General features: G+C 40.1%; 1 protein-coding gene across 2 annotated transcripts; it reads right to left on the bottom strand.

Annotated features, from left to right (window-relative positions):
- Positions 1 to 9,283: 9,283 nt before the first annotated feature.
- Positions 9,284 to 20,239, bottom strand: AGA (aspartylglucosaminidase). 2 transcript variants are annotated; one of them, XM_023724358.1, is made up of 9 exons: positions 20,105 to 20,228; positions 17,961 to 18,114; positions 17,143 to 17,255; positions 16,130 to 16,242; positions 14,794 to 14,914; positions 14,142 to 14,217; positions 12,488 to 12,595; positions 11,117 to 11,250; positions 9,284 to 9,525 (listed from the first exon to the last, which is right to left on the bottom strand). In XM_023724358.1, the coding sequence occupies exons 2-9, from the start codon at positions 17,972 to 17,974 to the stop codon at positions 9,425 to 9,427; spliced, it is 780 nt and encodes a 259-aa protein (XP_023580126.1). In that variant the 5' UTR covers positions 17,975 to 18,114; positions 20,105 to 20,228; the 3' UTR covers positions 9,284 to 9,424. The 2 variants fall into 2 exon arrangements, with proteins under 2 accessions (XP_023580126.1, XP_004389415.1); XM_004389358.3 differs by having other exon boundaries at positions 9,401 to 9,525; positions 20,038 to 20,239.
- Positions 20,240 to 21,034: the final 795 nt, after the last annotated feature.

Below are 21,034 nucleotides of genomic sequence, written 5' to 3'. Positions count from 1 at the left end.
GTGCGCTCTGTGAACATGGGTAGGGGTTGGTAATCAGCAGTCTTTGCTCTAGTACACGTAGGTGAGGAGTGGGCTGATCTTAACTGCCACATGCAGAGTACTTTCTTCTGGAAAAGGAACTCTTAAAAGACTAGGTTCCCAACTACTTCCCACGAGTTCATTCAAGACGTGCAGTGTGTGTGTTGAGGGAGAGCTATGGGGGCAGGCTGACTGTGGTTCTATATATGTTCCCTTGTTTTTAACTGCACATTCATTTCACTAGTTTCTTGTATTATTACCAACATTTCCAATTTCTTAGTTTTTCTAGAGCTTTATGAGCACACCAGTCCTTCTTCACAAATTCCAGAATATAATCTCCTTCATTCTACTTCTGTTGATAACCTCTCATCTTCTTTCAAAATCTTTTTTGAAATATGCTATTGCCTCCTTCTCATTTCCTTTGACATCATGAGCTAATTTTATCTTTCTTCTTCTTTTTAAAGTCATTTTTAGAGCAGTAGAGGGAGAGCAAATTAACCCACGTGTTTAATGTGCCATCTTGACATACAAGCTCCTCAAAGGTTATTGAATGAACATAAGAGCATTGTGAGGAGTCAGTCTTTGGATAACAAACAATACTTCAGAAATAATTAACCATAAATAAAATTTCACACATAAGCAAGTGAGCTCAGGAAACACATTTCAACAGTATTTTCCCTGCCTTGGGTTTCTTTTCTTGCAGGGGAGATACAGTGATGAAAAGGAAGGCAAGTGTGTAGGTGTGTATAAATGCCATCTTTACTGGCATAGGTGGAGTTGAACTGGCACAAGCAGTTGTATATTAGAACATAGTTTTCTAGTTGCATTATTGTGCATAATGTAGTGAACTGAAGGCTGTTGTTTTTGTTGTCTTGTGCTATTGAGTCAATTCTAAGCTGTGATGACCCCACTTGTTGCAGAGTAGAACTGCTCCACAGGGTTTACTTGACAGTAATCTTTATGGAAGCAGTTCATCTGGACTCTTCTTCTGACAAGCCACTGGTTGGGTGTGTACGACCAATCTTTTTGTTACCAGCCCAGTGCGTACTGTTTCCACCACCCAGGGACCTTGAAATGGAAGCAAGAGGGGCTCAATATGATACAAACAGTGGTTACTAAAAGTACATGATGTATCAGATACACTGCTCTGAAATAATACTTAAATTTTGCTTTTCTCACTTCAGTCTAGATAATAATATTGTTGGCCAATATTTACTGAGCACCTTCTGTGTGCCAGGCACTGTTCTAAATACTTTGTATCCAATAACAATACTGTAATATAGGTACTATTATTATCACTCCCATTTTATAGAATAAAAAACTGAGGCACAAAGAAGCTTAGTGAATTGCTCAAGGTCACACAGCTAGTAATTAAGAGAGCCAGGGTTTGAACCCAGGCAATTAAGGTAGAGTCCTCTATGCCTGTCTGTCTGTCCATCTACACACGGGTGTGTATGTGTTTGTGCATGTAAAATACATATTATATATTACCTCAAAACACTTGTAGCAAATGGCGTGCTGGTAAATAAGCCCCAATTTGTACCGTTTGCTGATGTTTGCACTGGAAGTACTCACACCATGGCTGATTACAAGGTATCAACCATTTAACAATCAGCTCTGCCACTGAAAGTGGGTTCCAGGACACCACTGCTTTAGCTTCATTAGACTTAAATGGAGTTTTATTCTGAACTTTTCTTTGTTTTACTTTTCAATCAGCTTTAATTACAAAGAACAGAACAAGAAATGAAGACAAATTATATTTGTTTTATTTAGGAATAGAAAGCAAGTATTTTGACATTTATGGTGCTTAAGGATTCTACACAAGTCAGGAAGAAATAAAGATAGATTGCTAGCAATTGGGAGGGACTTTGTTTTTTCCAACACAGTCTGATATTTGATCTTCTTATAAATTTTATATGTCACTATCCACATTATAAGAACTAAATTTTAATTAAAGAAAATAAATTAGCAACCAAAGCTAATGTGCAGCTTAGAGAGGTCATAAGTTTAAATCAGCTGGTAAATTGTTTTGTGCACTGTCCATGCATTAGAAAACTACCAATGACTTTTTTCCCTGTGACTCAGAAGCAAATAGGCTGATCACAGCAGCTTTACCTTCCATTATATCCATTTAGAATGTGGCAATTATTTTATCCATAGAAGGGGTATGCTTTTTCCAAATACTGAAATATGGCACTTCTTTAGTGGCTGACCCTGAGTTGTGTAAGGAAACATTTATTATATAGAACGACAGAAAAATGGCCTTTGTAATCAGTTCAGACTGGACTCAGTGGGGGAAGAAATGCATATTAACCACAAACAAATCATATTTTTTGTTAAGAACTCATTAGCTCATCTTTTTAACTTCCTAAGACAGGGTTGGAAAGTATACCAAGTAACACAAATATTCAAAAGTAAAGGCACAGATTTTAAGCATCCCCTTCTAGAAGCTTTTTTAAAGGCCTAGGAATCTTTTAAAAACATATTGACCAGTAAAGTGACCTAAATAGGTTTTCATTTATCTTCATAATTAACATCAGATGCAGATATATATTTATGCCACCAGTAGTTTTTATTCAAATGAATTTAATTAAACTATTAAAGATACTAAATGAGTTCAATTATGTCCTCAGCTCCCAATTCAATCACCGAGTACCAGATGTAATGACATTCTAGAAATTCAACAATGAAAAAATATAGGCTTTGAAAGTATATTATATTCTGTAGTTAATCTCTCAAATAAAAACACATTAAACCTATTATTTCTTACCTTCTGAAACCAAAAGGAATTACTTACGTCAGTGCTGATATTGGAAATAAACATGTTTTTACGAGTATGTACACATTAATATACATATATTTTTCTAACAATTTCAGGTCAGTATTCTCTAAGAATAAATCAAGATCTATTAAGAATGGTTTGAATAAAGCCAAGAAATCAAGTATTGTTTGAAATATGTATCCATTATATTAAGTATGCAGTATTTAGTAGCACAGCCTGTTTAAATTTGAGTGAGTTTCATTACTACTTAATTACTTTATTCAAAGGAATGAGATTAACACGTGGATATTTTAAATTCGGTTCCTGGATAAGGGATCTTTTGGAAATACAAGAATTAACTGTACATCATGTGAACTATTTATAAGACAATCTCAGAGGGTTGTCCTTCTTGGTCTTTGTTAAACCATTCTTTAGCTTTCGAACTTGTAAAACTGCACTCTTTGTTTATATCTTCAACTGACCTACAGGTCTACAATGCTTTATCTCAAACATGTAAGGTATAACAAATAACAAAATTAGGAATAACTTTATCAAAGATCTCTTACGAATTACTGTTGCCAGGGTCAAGAACTCTGAAGACTAAGAGCTTTTACTGTTTGCTAGCTAACAAGTTAGCTTGCCACAGTTTCACGGATGCTGGCAGAAGACATGAGAATCCTGGGTCAGAGACAAAGGACTTTATTACTCACAGCACAGTAACAGCGTAATAGTCATGTTCATGTCAGTTCCCCTTGCTTCCTAAGACTCATAAGGGAGGAGAGGTGGCTAAGGTAGATACTCAATACAGTAAATTTGTACCACAGCTGAGGCCTCAAGATTAGCAAACACCCATCTTTCATAACGGGGCTGCAAACCTGCCTTTTGCCTCAAAGGGAGATATTATCTTTATTATACTGGACGGAAAACAAACCTGCCCTTTGATCAAGAGAGAGATGCTATCCCAATCTCCCAAGGTTATTTGCTACATAGATATCCTCGAAAACATAATCTGGAACAAAAGTTGTCAGTGCAAGACACACAAAAACACTAGAGACTCAATGTCTGAAAGGACTGCAGTAACTATGTACAAAATATCTAAACTAAAGATAATCATATGGAATGCAACTACTATGTGTAAAGTATCAAAACTGAGAATACTAATATAACTGCCATCATTAATTTTTAGTAGAATTAAGTGAGATAATATGTGTAAAAGTGTTTACTATTGTTAAGTGCTCAATCAATGCTGGTTATTATTATTACTGTATAGTATTCTAGCATAAACACAGATATAAGATCTTTAATTATTTAGTTTCTCCCCCTCATTATGAAAGCAATATGCTTATTTTTTTAAAATACTAAAGTATTAAGAAGGTGTAAGAACAGCATGAGGGTGATCAAAATCTCCTCTAACTTCACAAGGTGGAAGGAGAATCAAGATTAACAGCCCAAGGCTGATTCCTATGAGGTGGAGATCAGACATGCCTCCTCTCTCCACCATCTTTACCAATTCTGACACTAACCATCCCTCCCACAGCACTCTCTACTTCTCTGCTGGGTTTGATAATTCATTGCAGTGGCCACACACAACTCACAGACCAGACTCATCATTACGGGGTTTATTAGGGAAGTAACAGGTTACAATTCAGGCTCAGGAACACTCAACACAGTTCTTCTATCAGGACAGCCTCTTCCCAGCTGTACTCTCAGGCACTCCTCTCCCTGACCCTCAGTCTCTGCCCAAAGGCACTCAGCTTTCTAGCTCTGTGGGCTGGGAAGCCCACTTCACTGTCTCCTGTGTTTCTCTCTGCAGGTCTCTCCTTTCTTGGTGGTGGTGGGCTCCCTTCTTTCCTGCCTCTGAGGTCGCTCATTTCAAGCCCAGTGGAAGATGGCAAAATGAACCAATGCCTTTGGTGGACTACAATTACCCTATTTGCACAGTCCCACCCAATCACCTTGGTGGGACTTACAAGACCATGGCTAGAAAGGCCACAAAAAGTGATCCATCGCACCACAGAAGGTCATCAGTAACCTTCCGACCCAGTAATATCTTTACCTTTTTTTTATTAATTTCCTATCAATACTTTCTAGGTATCTTTGTCTCTAACTTTTTTAATTCCTTTGAACGGTTTGTTATGATTTAATAATGCTCACAAAACTTTTTAACTACTCCAGCCTATTTTATTTATCAGTCAGTGCAGGCTAGGTTATACTGGGTCACAGTAACAAAGGCTTATTTCTTGTCCACACTACATATACATTCTATACTGTCAGGGGAGTCTACTCATTATAGTCACTCCAGGACACAGGCTGACAGGACGACCACCATCACAGTTCCATGCTTAAACGAAAGAGAGTTTGGGAGGGTCTCACATTCATCACCTCTGCTTAAAATTTGCTACCGGAACTAATCACATGGCCACATCAAATCACAAAGGGGGCAGGAAAAGCAATCCTCCCATTTGCTACGAAAGCAGAGATGGAACTTTTTTGGTGAAGAGGATTCATGACTACCATGAGTTACACTGTGGCTACTAAAAATGAGATTCCACTCACAAGAAATTTAAAGTTATTATTGCCCCATTTAAATAAGAATGCAAACTGTGGTGAATTAGCTGATCACATGGAGTCACCCATTCTTATGTAAGCCCCTGGCATGAAGCCACTACTGTCCACCACTACTATAAAACCTCTGCCCTCCCACTGTGGAGTGAGGAGATCTGCTCTGGTCCTGTAGCTGCCCAGGACTCGTCTTGTATGTAAGTCTCCCGAACATATTCATTTGCTGCCATACTGGAGTTGCCACCTCTTTCTTTGGTCTCTTGGCACCTTCCATTTTTGGACAGAAATTTCACATTACTAGTCCATGCCTGGACAACGGCACCTACCACCACCACCATCTTAGATATATAGGGAAATATTTTATTTCCATCAGGAAGAATGTGACTGTCTTAGTTATCTAGTGCTGCTATAACAGAAATACAAGCGGATGGCTTTAACAAAGAAAAATTTACTCTCATGGTCTAGGAGCCGAGAAGTCTAAATTCAGGGTGCGAGCTCCAGGGGAAGGCTTTTTCTCTCTGTTGGCTCTGGTGGAAGGTCCTTGTCATCAATCTTCCCCAGATGAGGAGCTTCTCAGCACAGCGAGCCTGCGTCCAAAGGACACACTCTTCTCCTGGCTCTTGTTTCTTAGTGGTATGAAGTCCCCATGTCCCTCTGCTTGCTTCTCTCTTTTTTTCTCTCAAAAGAGATTGACTTAAGACACAACCTAATCTTGTAGATTGAGTCCTGTCTCATTAACATCATAGAGGATTTACAACACATAGGAAAATCAGAATGCACACTGCCTGGTCCTGTGCCACCTTCATGATCGTTGGCATGTTTGAGTCCACTGCTGTGGCTATTGTGTCAACTGAGGGTTTCCTTCATTTTAGCTAACCCTCTACTTTGCCAACTATGATGTCCTTTTCTAGAAATTAGTCTTCCCTGATGTGTCCAAAGTAAATGAGCCAAGGTCTCACCACCCTCACTTCTAATGAACATTCTGTTAGTAGTTACTGATTCCTCCTGGCTATGGGCATTCTCATGCCATCCTCCACACACTGGCACACTCCTTCAGTGGTGGTATAATAGTATCACTCCAACAAATATTAATGAAAACCGTATTTCTGATGGAGTACCAAGATGTGTGATGTGGAACTGTGCGGTGTGGTTAAATCTCTTGACTCTGACTTGCTCCATGAAAACCAAGGGAGATGTTAGTGGAACTTATTCTGCAAAAGAGGAAGACATCGATGAAGGTGGTAGGTTGACATCTCTCAGTTCTACCTCAGAAGTTTGGCTCTTGCAACTTGTTGACAGCATTGGAGATGTCCCCCTCCCAAACTGGCTTGAAAAATTATGTCAGCCTTGTCTGCTCGGCTTTTCACCTCAGATCTTTAAGCATCGTGGCGTAAGGGGCGCTCACAGTGGAGATTGGGCACTTATATTTGAGGCTGCATTCAAGCATAGGTTCACCCTCTCCCACGTCATTGAAATATTTGCCAAGGCTGAATTCCATTGTGGCCTGTTTAAGGATAATTCCTGCAGTCTTAGGCTGACTTTCATCACTGTCCTTGCCATCACTCACTCCAATGCCTTATTTTCCCATCTTTTCCAGGTCTTTGTTGGTGGGTTCTCCTGTGTTCTCTGCCAAAACTCCCCCATGTCTTCATGTCATCAAAGCCTTCTCCACTTATTTGCCATGTGATATGCATTGTTTTTGACACTGTTCTTTATATCTTCTGTAACACCTTAGAAACTGTTCACGCGGCCGGGCCAAACATTTTCCAAGTCATTGACTCAGCCTGCTTGACGCTGTCCCAGGCTGTGTCAGCCTAATCACGTGTATAGTGACTGACTTCTACTGCTCCAGCAAGGTGGCTTCCGTGTCGGTGCTAGATGCCTCACAAGCCTTGATATAAAGCTTCCTTGTGCAGTGAACCTTGAAAGCCTTTACTACGGCCTGACTGGGGGACTGGATGAGACATAGTGTTTGGGGACATGAAAAGACTTCTGCGTTGGGCTGGGCATTTTCGAGTTCTGCACTGCATTATCCAAAGTTAATAATAAAACCTTGAAGACAAGCTTTTTGCCCTGGAGGTAGTATTCAATTTCTGGGATGAAGCAGTTGTAGGACCAATCTCAAAATACTTCAGACACCATCCACGTGTTTTTGCTCCACCTCCAACAGACTGGCATACAGTTCGGGTTTTTCCTTTTACGTGGTATCTGGGCAGTGTACATCATTAGGGTTTGCACTTAAAAGTTGCTCTTGGGATTGGTGCACAATAGTAACGTTGCAGACATTAAATAATTTAAAGCCAGGGGCTTTGGAAGCCATTTGCATTATATAGATTCTGTCTTAGTCATCTAGTGCTGCTCTAACAAAAGTACCACAAGTGGATGGCTTTAACAAAGAGAAGTTTATTCTCTCACAGTCCTGTAGGCTGCAAGTCCTAATTCAGGGCTTCGGCTCCAGGGGAATGCTTTCTCTGTCGGCTCTGGAGGAAGGTCCATGTCATCAGTCTTCCCCTGGTCTGGAAGCTTCTCTGTGCAGGAACCTCAGGTTCAAAGGATGCACTCTGCTCCCAGCACTGCTTTCTTGGTGGTATGAGGTTCCCATGTGTCTCTGCTTGCTTCTTTTATATCTCAAAAGAGATTGGCTTAAGACACTATCCAATCTTCTATACCTCATCAGTATAACCGCTGCTAATCCATCTTATTACATTATAGTGATAGAGTTTACAACACATAAGGAAATCGCATTGGATTACAAAATGGTACACAATCATACAATACTGGGAATCAAGACCCAACCAATCTGTCAACCCATAACAGATTCCTTTGTCAATTTTCTCACGAAACAAGTATATCATGTGTGGAAAATCTGCTCTTCCACATAACCCTTTTCTTGTCTGACACTCAGCAGGAATTTTTAAAATTTTTCTGCAGCCTTTGATCTGCAGAATCTGCCTCACCTTCCAGTTTAGCATTTTTCACACTGTAACACCATTCGAAATGTGCGTGCCAGCGTGCCAGCCAGCACTGGCCGAGAAAGATTTCACATTTCTCTGGCCATTTTCTTTGGCTTTCAGACTCATAACAGTGTCATCTACACTATTTTTACCAGTCGTCATCTCATAATACCACAACATTGAACTTACGGCCAACAGCACTGTAACTCATACCTTAACAAAGCTTATCTTTCTCTGTAAGATACATCATCGTATTCTTGCGCTTAGAACACTACACTGAGGCCGTTTTATATAGCAAAATCACAAAAAAAGCACAAAAATGAGAAAGCGTGGACTAAACAGTCTGTGAAAAGGACACGTGTTTACAGTATGAGAGCTGAAACAAGAAGGCAGAGCGCTGCCTTGTTCCACCTTAGCTGGGAACATGTTCGCTGGGCGAATCAAATGTTTTTCCACTCTGTGCACATGAATGTCTACAAATGACTGTGAAAGTGCCACAGATTATAATTTTGAGGTTACCTATAAACTTTAGTGAGTAGGCAAATTCGCACATACAGAACCTGGAAATTATGAGGATTGACGTTATATGTAAAACCAAAGCATCTATATTAACAGCATTCCTCCCTCAACAAGCTATTAGGGGCATTTTATGTAAAACTAATAATCAGTGATAAAAGATGCATCACTGCAACAGACTGAAATTCAATCAGTCCTCATCACACCAGGATTCACTGTTACTTTTTTCTTTGGGTTTAAAAAACTTACATTCCCCATTTTAAGTTTCTAAATATAGATACTGATGATTTGTTTTGGCTTTATTATGTCACTATGGGAATAAGTCACCAAAGTAACAATTTCCTGAAATATCAGAAATCCAAGTACTGCTTAAAATGTAAATATGTACAAAATACACACACATACCCATGTTAATTTTTTAGGGGCCATACAATAGCTTAAGTAAAAACAGATAAATTTCCGATACTGAAAGTGAAAAATGCCACTTTGGCATAAATTTATTTTTGTGCTTATATTACACAAGGACTTCAAAATACACGAGGCACACTGTATGATGAGTAACCTTTTCAGCCTTTGTTTCCTTCTTTAAACAGATGTCGACAGAAAAGATGGATTAGATGCAGTCTACTTTTTCCTCAGTTGGCTGATTTTTTAGAGAATTATAGACCATGAAACTGAACTTGGTAAATGTTGGAAGTTTATTGCAAGCAGCACCTGGGACCAAGAAAAGAGAAAGTCGTTTGGTTAAATACACACACACACACACATCCACTGCCATCAATTCCTACTCATAGTGACCCTATAGGACATGGTAGAACTGCCCCATATGGTTTCCAAGGCTATAAATCTTTACAGAAGCAGACTGCCACATCTTTCTCCTGTGGAGCAGCTGGTAGGTTTGAACCAGTGACTTTTTGGTTAGCAGCTTAATGCTTCAGCACTGCACCGCCAGGGCTCCTTTTGGTTAAATACAGGACGTGCATAGTTACATAGATATTGCTTATTTGCCTGAGCCACACAGAGCTACACCAGTGTTGCTCTCCTTAGTAGTGAGTAGTTAGCGGTCCATGAGAGGAAAGAAAGAGGCAGCCATCTTTGGGAACCTCAGAAAATTGACTGATGTTTCTACTCTCTCTATACGCTGTGGTTGCTACCATTATTTTATTCTGTTTTCTCAGCAAAAAACTTTTTTAGGCTCATGCTAAAAACTGTATTTCCCTAGCCACTATAGTATTCCCATCATTCACCTATACCCCTTCCACTCCCCTGCTCCTCACACTTTCCCTTCTAATAGGATGAGAGAACAGTTACTTCTTTGTGAAGATGTTCTAACACGTTCATCTCAATGCAGTGGTTTCCTGCTGCCCCGCCTATGTCAACAGTGGATTTCTTCCTCTGCTCCGACACCTAAGGGTTCCCCTCCTACTGTCATTACTTTAAATATAAGGAACTCACCAGCTACAATTATATAATTATCATTTTTACATCCTGTTAAATACAATTTTGAGCCTTCTAAGGTTTACTTAAGAGAGAATCAATGAAACTAACTTATTTTATACATAAAGCCTTTTCCCTCATAACTCAAATTGACTTTTGTGTCTTAGTTCTTAGAAAAGAATAAGGAATTCCTCAAAGTTTTCAAATGTAGAACTGTGGGAAGTAAAAGATCAAAGAACAATAATAAGCAGTCTAACCTAATAAGTCATATTGATCAGTAAGCTGTGTATCTTTTGCATCTGAAAATTCACTAATGAGAACCAGCAGTGGTTGATCTTGAACTGCTTTGAATCTCTGACAGGCTCACACAGAAAGTAAATGAAGGAAAGGACATGCCTAAAACACAGTGCAAAAAATAATTTTGCTAACTTCTTCTAGTAATACATTTTTTATCTTGGGGCCCCAAGAAAATCTAAATGGCTGAGACATTTAAATCATGAATGAAAAAGGAGTAGAGAAGACAATTTATTGCTATCTTCTTCTAGTTAATAGAAGTATTTAAATAGATTCACCCATCTCAACATGTACGAGAACTGAAGCTAAACTTTACTTAGGGAGGATGTAAAAGAGAAGCTCTAGAAGCCGAAGAATGATCGCAACTACCAGCTTCAGGTATATTTTTAACACTTTGTGGGTCTCCACAGATTCACGACTGATTAATGTAAATCAATTAACATTTATCCAGTGCCTACTCTATATAGTCCCCTTTCCTGTTATACAGTAGTAAAATACAATACACTATTTAAAAATGCACGTTTTTATTAACATTTTAAAGTTCACACAAATGAAAATTCCAAGTATAACTTACCGTAGCTTCCAGTCACATTGGCGCAAATAATAGCCCCGAAGAAATTTGGAAAATACTTCTGAATTCTTGAAATCACTTTTTGGCAAGCTATGGTTGGATCTTCTCCTCTTCTCATATATTCTACAGCTTGGTAGCTAATTTAACCAGAGGTGAAACTTTAGTGTCACAGAATAAATACTAACTCCAAATCGGGCTACCTCAAGTCAGAAATTTAAAAATACCAAAACTGTCACAGTTGATAGAATACATTACTGAATGGGAGTCAGTAACTCATACTAAAGCATCTACATCAAAGCAAGTAAAGTTTGAAACAATGTCAATTTTTTCAACTAATCCACTCATTAACGTCAGATAAGAAGGACCATTATTTTTGATTTTGCTGAATAACTGTCAATTAATTTATTAAAGCCAGACGTCCTAAAGAATAGAGGTCATAGAGGTCATATCTAAATGAGAGAAGGAACTGCAACCAAAGGGGAAAATAATATGCATGTACAAAGCATCCAGTTTTAATGATTACATTTTAGTAATTAATTGAACCCACTGACTGCATCCGCTACTTTTACCTTTAATTATTACAGTTCCATTACTCAGTTACCTTATATAAATTATTTAAACAGATCTTATTCTCATCTATTCAGAAGGACTATTGGCATTTAATTTAAATGATTATCATCATCAAAACGATAGGTAAAAAGTCGTTATGGACACAGCTTCTAAAAAGCTCCTGTGCACACAAATTTAAATTACATGGTGTTGCGCCCTGCCAAAAAAAATTACTTTCCATCCTGACAAAGAAAGTAACTTCACTAAAGGTCTCTGTCTTAGTTATCTAGCGCTGATGTAACAAAAATACCACAAGTAGATGGCTTTAACAAAAAGAGATTTATTCCCTCACAGTCCAGGAGACTAAAAGTCTGAATTCAAGGTGCCAGCTCCAAGGGGAGGCTTTCTCTCTGTTGGCTCTGGGGGAAAAATCCTTGTCATTAATCTTTCCCTAGTTTAGGAGCTTCTCAGCGCAGGGACTCTGGTTCCAAAGGACACACTCTGCTCCTGGCTCCGCTTTCTTGGTAGTATGAGGTCCTCATGTCTCTCTGCTGGATTCTCTCTTTATATCTCAAAAGAGACAAACTCAAGATACCATCTATTCTGTAGATTGAGTCCTGCCTCATTAACATAACTGCCTCTAATCCTGCCTCATTAACATCATAGAGATTAGGATTTACAGCATATAGGATGATCACATCAGATGACAAAATGGACAACCACACAATACTGGGAATCATGGCCTAGCCAAGTTGACACACATTTTTGGGAGACACAACTCAATTCCTAACAGTCTCTAAAATCCACAAACGTAAGAATTCAAACCTTGGTAGGAAGCGCATCAGTGTATCACCATCCCCGGTGGCTGCTGCTGCTCCTGCGGCATCATCAGCATAGGCTCCAGATCCAGGTATTGGCGAATCTCCTATACGGCTTTGCGAGGGCATAACACAACAATTCAGAGCAGGAAGTCAAGCGTAGAAAATAAATTATTTCATAAGCTGTTTCAACATAGGGTTATTTCCACTTAGCCTGATTTCTTTTTTTTAATTGCAGCAGAATACACATAAAATTTAACGTTTTAACCACTTTAAAGTGTACATTTCAGTGGTATTTTGTACATTTACACGATTGTGCAACCATCACCACTATCTACTTCCAGATGATTGTTTTTGAAGTAATTTCTTTATCAGAACACAGAAAAAAATTTCATTACTTTTTTAACTCAGGTTTTCACAAACGCCCATTAATTCTCTAAGAATTCAATACCAGCTAGTTATAGACAAAGATGGCACAGATTTACAACGACTCTTCTATTATTACTGTCTTTTATCATCTAATTGCTGGATTATCTCAACAGTTTCAAAATTGGTTTCCCTCACCTACAATCTATTCCTGCTTTCTATCTAATGTGCCAAACTTTTATCAAGATTTTCCCTTGCAATAAACCTTCAACACTTTACACTACTTCCACAGTAAGATCAGAACTCCTTAAACTGACTTAAAAAAAAAAAAACCAAACCTGTTGCCATCAAGTCAATTCCGACTCACAGCGACCCTACAGGACAGAGCAGAATTGCCTCACAGGGTTTCCAAAGAGCAGCTGGTGGATTTCAACTGCTGACTTTTGGTCAGCAGGTGAATGCTTAACCACTGTGCCACCAGGGCTCCACAGTAAGATCAGAACTCCTTAAACTGACTTCAGACTCCTTGAAATCTGGATCTAATCTTTTGTTGCAGTCCTACCTTCCACTACCTCACACTCAAAGTTTCTCTTCCACCAGCTGGAGCCCTAAATGTGAAGTGTGCAGTCCTTTGTACGTGCCAATCCCTTTGCCTGGATGCTCCCTGCAGTGGGCTCAGGGCTCAGCTCTGGCATCTCTTCACTGGCTCCAATAACTACCGCAGCTTAAATGGATCACCTGCGCTCTAAAGCACTGGCTTTATCCCTCTCCTTTGGCACTTAACCAGCTGCTGTCAAGTCGGGTCTGACTCATGACGACCCCAGGACTGCGCTCCACAGGATTTTCAACAGGTGATTTTTCAGAAGTAGACTGCCATGCCTTTATTCCAAGGTGCCGATAGTTGGACATGAACTTCCAACCTTGAGGTTAACAGGTGAGTGTGCTGTCTGCACCACCCAAGGACACCCTCTGACACTTACCACCGCCATCGCGTTGATCCCAACTCATAGCGATCCTATCGGACAGAGTAGAACTGCCCCATAGAGTTTCCAAGGAGCACCTGGTGGATTTGAACTGACGACCTTTCTGGTCAGCAGCTGTAGCTCTTAACCACTATGTCACCAGGGTTTTCATCTGGCACTTAGCAGACACTGATATATTTTCTTCCACATTAATCTCAGCTGTGAGATTTAGGCAATGTTTTGCATTCTGCATCTTCCCCACAGTACCTACCACACAGACTGATTTGTACTCAATACATATTTGTGAGATCTGTTGTACTGGACAACACTAACCCAGGTATTTTGAATTTTATACCATTTGTAGATGTGCCAGCAGCAGTATGTCCTGTCTTATGGATTACAATCATGCCTAGAAAAAAAGAAAACCAAAAAAATCAGTGTAGGTACCAACTCTAAAGTTTACCCCAAATAACACCAAATGACTGAGTAGCTGCTAACATAAATATGCTCTTTCATCAATGTCAGGTAGACGAGAATAGGAAAGTCGAGAATATTGAAAACTACACCAGTGGTACAATTTGTGTGTTCTAATGAGCTGGATTCATAGTTTTAACATCATTTGGCAGACATCCCACATTCCCACTTCTTCAAACTGCTCAGTTATTTTCAATGCCCTTTCAAAGATAACTCCAAAGAAAAATTATCTAAGATCTCCTGAATGTAGGATACAATGTATGATTATCAAAGAAATAAAATCCACAAGTGAATAGTCATTGGATTTTACACGTCTTGTATGAGGCAATTTACCAAATGGTTCACAGATGCTAAGAAAATAACATCTATATATATAGTGTCATACTTGGGAGTTAAAAAAACCAAAATCAACTTATGGCACACGAACAGGGATGAAGAAATTAAGAGCTCCATGAGGGCAATTAGAAATGGCTCGACGTTAACCATAAAAATTATGCAGAAGTCAAATTACCAATAGTATCATGACCATAATTATCTCCCGTTCCTTTACAGGCAGGATAATCTTGTTTTAAGATACTAGGCGGTTTGGGTTTGTACGGTCCACAGTATTTTGAAGCATCTGGAATAACATTCTGTAAACAAAATTTTATTTTTTAAAAAGAGTGTTTTTAAAAATCATCCAAGTAGCTATATACAATCACCAAACATTAGCCGAAACCAAAAAAAGACACTGGTTAACTCAAAGATAAGAATTAAAACATAGCAACATTTTACATGAAGAGAGGGATGTAATTTTATTAAGTATCTATATTGGTCTCAGAATTACATAATATGGGTTAGACACCTATATTGTCTGGATTAGATTTCTGATTTTTTCTCTAAATGTATAAAATTCTCAGTACAATGGCAGATATAAATTAAGATTTTAATTAGCTATCAATCCTCATACACAATCTGACCTTCAAATTTTAGAATTCGTTCATTGGCCAAAGTAGAGGTCTTGAATTTAAGGTAAAATCTGTTTTAAAACCTCCCCCCTCTCCAAAGGTATGCTAATGTAAACATATTCTAAGTGATACTCTAAGATTTGTTTATAAATCTTAAAAGCTCAAGAAAATAATCCAAACCTATAAATTCAGGTTGTATATATAGATTGGTGTTAAGGCAAGAAACATAGGACACATGCCTTAAAGATTAGAGCCCCAGGTATCCCTCCTAACCTGATTCTATGAGTCACCTGTTTCAAGTGCTAATCCCAGAAACTCCTTGTTTCTTCAAAGGTAATTAGGATTTAGGGAAGAAACAGATGCGAGACTAAGCCAGCCTACAACAGCAGAACTCTGAACAGTAAAAGCAAACTGATTTATGCTAAAAGCCCTATTGGTTTAAGGACAACTTACCCCACTAGTAGCATAACAGACACCTAATTATAAATTCTCAAGTCAAATAAGGAAAAGATACTGGATATACTTCACATACGTAAGATTTAAGAAATATCATTAGACTAATGGTTTTTGAAGGTTGATTATTTTAGACTTGGAACCTTTTGTTAAAAGCATTTCAAGCACAGCAGCTTCGATGTAGGCAGCTCCCTCTCCCCACTGTGGCACTTTAGTCTGAAAAATTTGCCAGAGACCAGGAGTTCTGCATCTTGTACGTGCGTTCAATTTAGCTAGGGAGCTTTCAAGAACACCCATGCCCAGAGAACCAATCTAAACCGCTGGTTCTAATGTGCAGCCAGGATACGAAACAGCACCCCAGACAGTAGGTGGGCAACAGCAAGCAAAGGGGACATCACTTAATATAGTCAAAGGATTTACTTGCAAAAATTAAACATCTACACATACCCTCCAATAATTTGGCTGGCAATTCCGAGCAAGCCAAGCTGCATGAAGAGCTTGAGAAGTATTGGTAGATAAATCTTCATTGATAAAGCCCATACTTTCAGCGAACTTAGTGGCTGGAGATTGAGAAGAAAAATGTAAATCAATCAAATATTCCCTTTTAAATAAAGCATATGTATAGGAAGCACTCTAGGTCAGTTGTCACTTAACTGGGGTACAATTGCCAGTGGGGGATACATGGAGACTTTCAAAGGAGTATTCAGACAATCAAAGTTATAACGGAATCAATTTCCGTATCAATTTTCATATGTAGTCTCCTAAAACTGATCTGCTGAGCCCCTTGGGGTATGTGTTGTGGCAGTTCTTTTCTTTTGTTCCCCTTCCACAATCTCCCTTCCACTTTACAGAAGAACAGGCATACCTCACACCAATACAAAATCTTACTGTTCTAACAAAGGAGCAATGCCCTGGGACGTAAAAGTATCGGGACACTGAACAAAAGGATGACTGGAATCCAATGAACGGGTAAGAAATCCTTTTGCTTGTCAGGTCATTTCCAATTCTGTACTTGAAACAAACCTGAAGGAAGCCTACTGGAGTTGTCAGCCAACAAATCATTAAAAATAATTTGGGTCATAGATCACTGCATGATTTTTGGTATATGATTTGGAAGGAGTTCAAATAATGAAGTGACGCTTTCACGACAAAAGTCCTTCAATTCCCATCTTTTTAAGTTAACAATTGTCCTTCGGCGTTACACCTATAAGGTGTAATACAGGAAGACAATTAATGCTGAATCCTGTTTTGGTCTAGCAATTACTCATCCATGGATACTGAACTATTAAAGAAAATCCTACTTTAATGACCAAAAATATGAGACTTAGAAATAAGCAAGTTATCCAAAGTTAAATAGATATAAAGTAAAATAACAGCACTATTTCGCATGGAATCCTATTTTTCATAGTGAAGATAATTGAAAACACACCAGAAAAACCGTTCTTATAGCTAGAATATACCTGACTCTCCTGCTAAAAGTGTGTGTGTTGTGTATTCCAGTACTTTTCGAGCCACACCAATAGCGTTTTTAATTCGTCTAAGATCTCCGACTGCTCCGACATCCATAGTAGTGCTGTAAGAAAAAAAATGCAGTAACAGATAAAAAGGTATTTTTATAGGTTCAGAGACTAAAAATATACTGCTTTTCTCCAAGCATTTTGTCGAATAAACTCTACCATCTTGGTGCAGAAGAGAGAACACCTCCCTGAAGTTCACACTGATTCCCACAGCCAGAAAAAAATTAAGGAACAAATAGAAAATCAATTTACCATATACCCCAACGGCACTAAAATTCTCAGTTCCATCCAGTTTATTGAAAAGCTTCAGGCAAACAACAGCACTTAAGGCTCCCCTGTTGCCATCGAGTCAATTCCGACTCATAGTGACCCTACAGGACAGAGTAGAACTGCCCAATAAGGCTTCCAAGGAGTAGCTGGTGAATTTGAACTGTCGACCTTTTGGTTAGCAGCCTGAATTCTTAACCACTGTGTCATCAGGGCTCCATTTAAGGTTAGTGGTGCATTTTTATAGCTTGCAGTTCGCTCTGTTCTAAGCAGACTACCTACTTGCACGCGATTTTTTTCCTATTGTTGTTATTATTCATTGAGAAGGCAAAGTCTTTATGTTTGGAAAGGCTGAGTACAGTAAGCTACAGGTTTTGTCCTACCACAAATTCATGCATTCTACCATCTAGCTCTCGAGAGAAGAACGTAACTATAAACGTTAACTCAACACGAAGCAAAGATGGAAGATCAACAGGTCCGACGCGCGTCCTTACCCATCCATGATCATGGCATCCAGCGTGGTTTCTCTGGACTCATCAGGACTCCCTCCAAATCCCACAGTGCCATCACACTGCTCCCTCTCACACACAGCACAGCCACTCTCCACTGCGTCCAGGGTAGAGCCTCCAGACACTAATGTCCTCCAGGCTGCCAATCAAATCACAAGGGTGCTTGTCTATTTACATATACATTTCAATGTCAGCTGCAACGAACCAGAAACGTTTTGATAACATAAACTTTTTTTTTTCCAAGTTTGCTCTATTTTAAGCTGAATTTTTAACAAATGAGTTTATGAAATGCTACCATGGAGTTAGAGTGGTATAGACAAAACTATATAAATTCAACTATTGACTATGAAGAATTCAAAGACTGGCTATTGATGCCCAGTGAGGGCTTTTTCACTTACTAATATCGATTTATTTCCGGAGTGTAAGAAAAGAAGTATTCCCTCCTTTAATTTTGAAAGGTATGACAGAATCTACTAAAATGCAGTTAAAATGAAAAATCCACTAAATTATAGCCTTAGTTTCTTCTGTATCATTATATTATTAGGAATATGCATAACAATACTCTTATTGAGGAACGCCTATCACAGCTAGTCTCAGTAACAACACTGCAACAGCAAATATTTACAACACAGGCTTCATATGAATTAACTTGTTTAATCTTCACACCAGTTCTTGAGGTAAGCACTATCCTTATTTTAAAAAAAGGAAACTGGGACTCAGAGGGAATAAGACACTTGTCCAAGGTCACAGCGCTAGTACAGTGCAAAACCAGAATTCAGAAGTAGCCATTCTGGCTCCAGAGGCCACATTTTAACATTCTACTCTCTGCTTTTGAAGAGCCCTGTACATTGAAAAAAAGTGGACGCAAGGGTGGGGTGGGAACGGTGCTCTTCAATGGACCATGTTTTACTGATTAAAAATAGAAGCCATCCTTGAAGACTTTAAGCATCACCACTGGGCCCAGAGGCTAGGGGGTATAGTGGGAGATGTCCCCCTCTTCCAAGTCACGCAGCTTACACAGAAACGCTCCCTGCCTCGGCTGCTGCGCTTTCCTGTCTCATTATCACTGGGATTTGCCTTCTCACAGCTGTCTCCTCATCTTCTCTGACTTCTATTCGCTGCCGATAACAAACTCAGCTCCACCAAGTTCTAGAGCCAATTCAGCCCTAGAAAGGAAATAAATTAGCACCCTCACAGGGTGGGATCTGAAATTACTCTTGTATGTCTCAAGGCCAAGAAACAAACAGGTACAAGACAATGCGAAAATGCCAAGATAGATGTATGCACAGGACAATGTCATAGAAGACAGGCATGTGACTCAGGTTGGGCGTGAGGGCAGTAAGTCAGGGAAGGCTTCCTGGAAGAAGTGATGCCTTTAGCTTAGTGGTTCTCCAGACTGGCTGAAATCTGTATCACTTGGAAAACTTTAAAAAACAGATGCTTTGGTTCCAACAGTTAAATCTCAAGATGTGGCATCCAGGCATGTCTATTTTTGAGAAGCTCTGCAAGTGATTTTAACGCACAGCCAAAGTTGGAACCTCTCTCCTGGCTGAATGTTTTCAAGTCTGGTAGGTGACGGCTGAAGAACATTCCAGACACCAGAAACAAAATGTTACCATGTGGCAAAAAAGCGTAAACGTGGGAAAGAGCACGCTTTGGGAGATACTGGTCGTTTGCAAAGCTGGAGTACCCCGTACTGGGGAGAAGTGAGAGATGGGCAGGAGATAGCCCGTGAAAAGACTGGATCCCAAGCAAAAGAAAGCATAGGTCCTACTGGAAGACTTTAAGAAGAAAGGTCAGAACTGATTTAGGTCAGCAGCAGGGTGAGAAACGTACTACCGCGGGGGCTTGAATAGGAGAAGCAATCCTAAAAGGTGAGGGCCTAAAATGTAGCAGTGGCCTGGAAGATGGCGTAAGGGGTCAACTGCAGGAGATGCAGGAAGGCCTGGCCCAGTGCTCGCTCGCCCTCCCGGCTCCCATAATCAGGGGCGAGCCGGCCGTCCTCCTTTCCCGGCGGTGAGCCCTCGCAGCGCAGCCACCCGCGCCCAGCCGCCGCCCGCACCTGCTTCAGTTGCATTCTTAAAAGGCCAAGTGTTGACGACCAGGGGCAAGGGGCTGGAGCTGCGTACCAGCGCCGGGCCGAGCAGAAACGGCACAAGAAGCAGACGCAGGTTCGACTTCCGCGCCATGGCTGCACGCCGGAGGGAGGGGCGGCTCGGCGCGGTCCCTGCAGACCTGCGGTCGGTCCCAGGCTTCACGACAAGGTCACGAGAGGGCACTTCCCGCTAAGACCTTGCTCCCCGCTCTCCGAACTCGAGATCCCCAGCGCCCCGCCCACCTGGCGGCCACGCCCACTTGCTTCAGGGTCGGTCTGCGTTATCGCAACTCTCGCGAGACGGGGGGGGTGGCGGCTCCTCAGGGAACGCGGGGGTGTTACGTTCCGCTGGTGCTGTGGCTCGCTGCTTAAAGCGCTTGTTTTTAGGTCCCACACAGACATTTTTTTTTTTTTTTAAATACTAATCAACTAAATTGTTGCTTTCTAATTCTTAAAGGCAGAACTAGTTTAATATTGAAAAGTTAGTACGAAATCATGCAACCCTGTGTCGCATGACCCTAGGAAGTTTGGGTAATGGTTGTGTACTGCTCACTTGGGTTTTACTTATTATCCTTTTAATTGAAAACTCAAGGTGAAAAGTTTGCCAAGCTCAAACGGTACTTTCTGGGATTCCTAGTCCCAGAGATCTGGAATGGTTGTTGAGGACAGATGAGGCGTGCCTGCTTACAACTAGATTCATTTCAGGTTTTTCCACCTGCAGCCTTTTTGTAGGACGTCCTTTCCTCATAAATCCGTGAGCTGGAAGAGAAGGAGAAAAGAGTCTGTGGAAGCAGAAACGTACGCTCCACACAGCTCAGTGAAGTGCACTTTCTGCACCTCCAGGGCCACAACGCTGCCTCCATTCCTTTCGGAATGTATTCTACCCCTGCCTGACACCATTAGGTGCTATATAAATGTTTGAATAAAAGGAAAGGAGACCTTGCATGCATGGTAGAAGCTGCTC

This window comes from Trichechus manatus, unplaced genomic scaffold, assembly GCF_000243295.1.
Source record: "Trichechus manatus latirostris isolate Lorelei unplaced genomic scaffold, TriManLat1.0 scaffold00243, whole genome shotgun sequence".
Lineage (NCBI taxonomy): Eukaryota > Metazoa > Chordata > Mammalia > Sirenia > Trichechidae > Trichechus > Trichechus manatus.
Note: the sequence above shows the minus strand (reverse complement) of the source record. Positions and strands in the feature narration are given on the sequence as shown.

What these genes read in the sequence shown, in the direction of transcription:
- AGA (XM_004389358.3), bottom strand. Translation starts at nt 20,164, where the DNA reads ATGGCGCGGAAGTCGAACCTGCGTCTGCTTCTTGTGCCGTTTCTGCTC. An exon ending in TAAGAATGCAACTGAAGCAG is followed by an intron (nt 18,115 to 20,037) that starts GTGCGGGCGGCG and finishes TTTGATTGGCAG; the next exon opens with CCTGGAGGACATTAGTGTCT. An exon ending in GCCAGCCAAATTATTGGAGG is followed by an intron (nt 14,915 to 16,129) that starts GTATGTGTAGAT and finishes TTTTGTTTACAG; the next exon opens with AATGTTATTCCAGATGCTTC.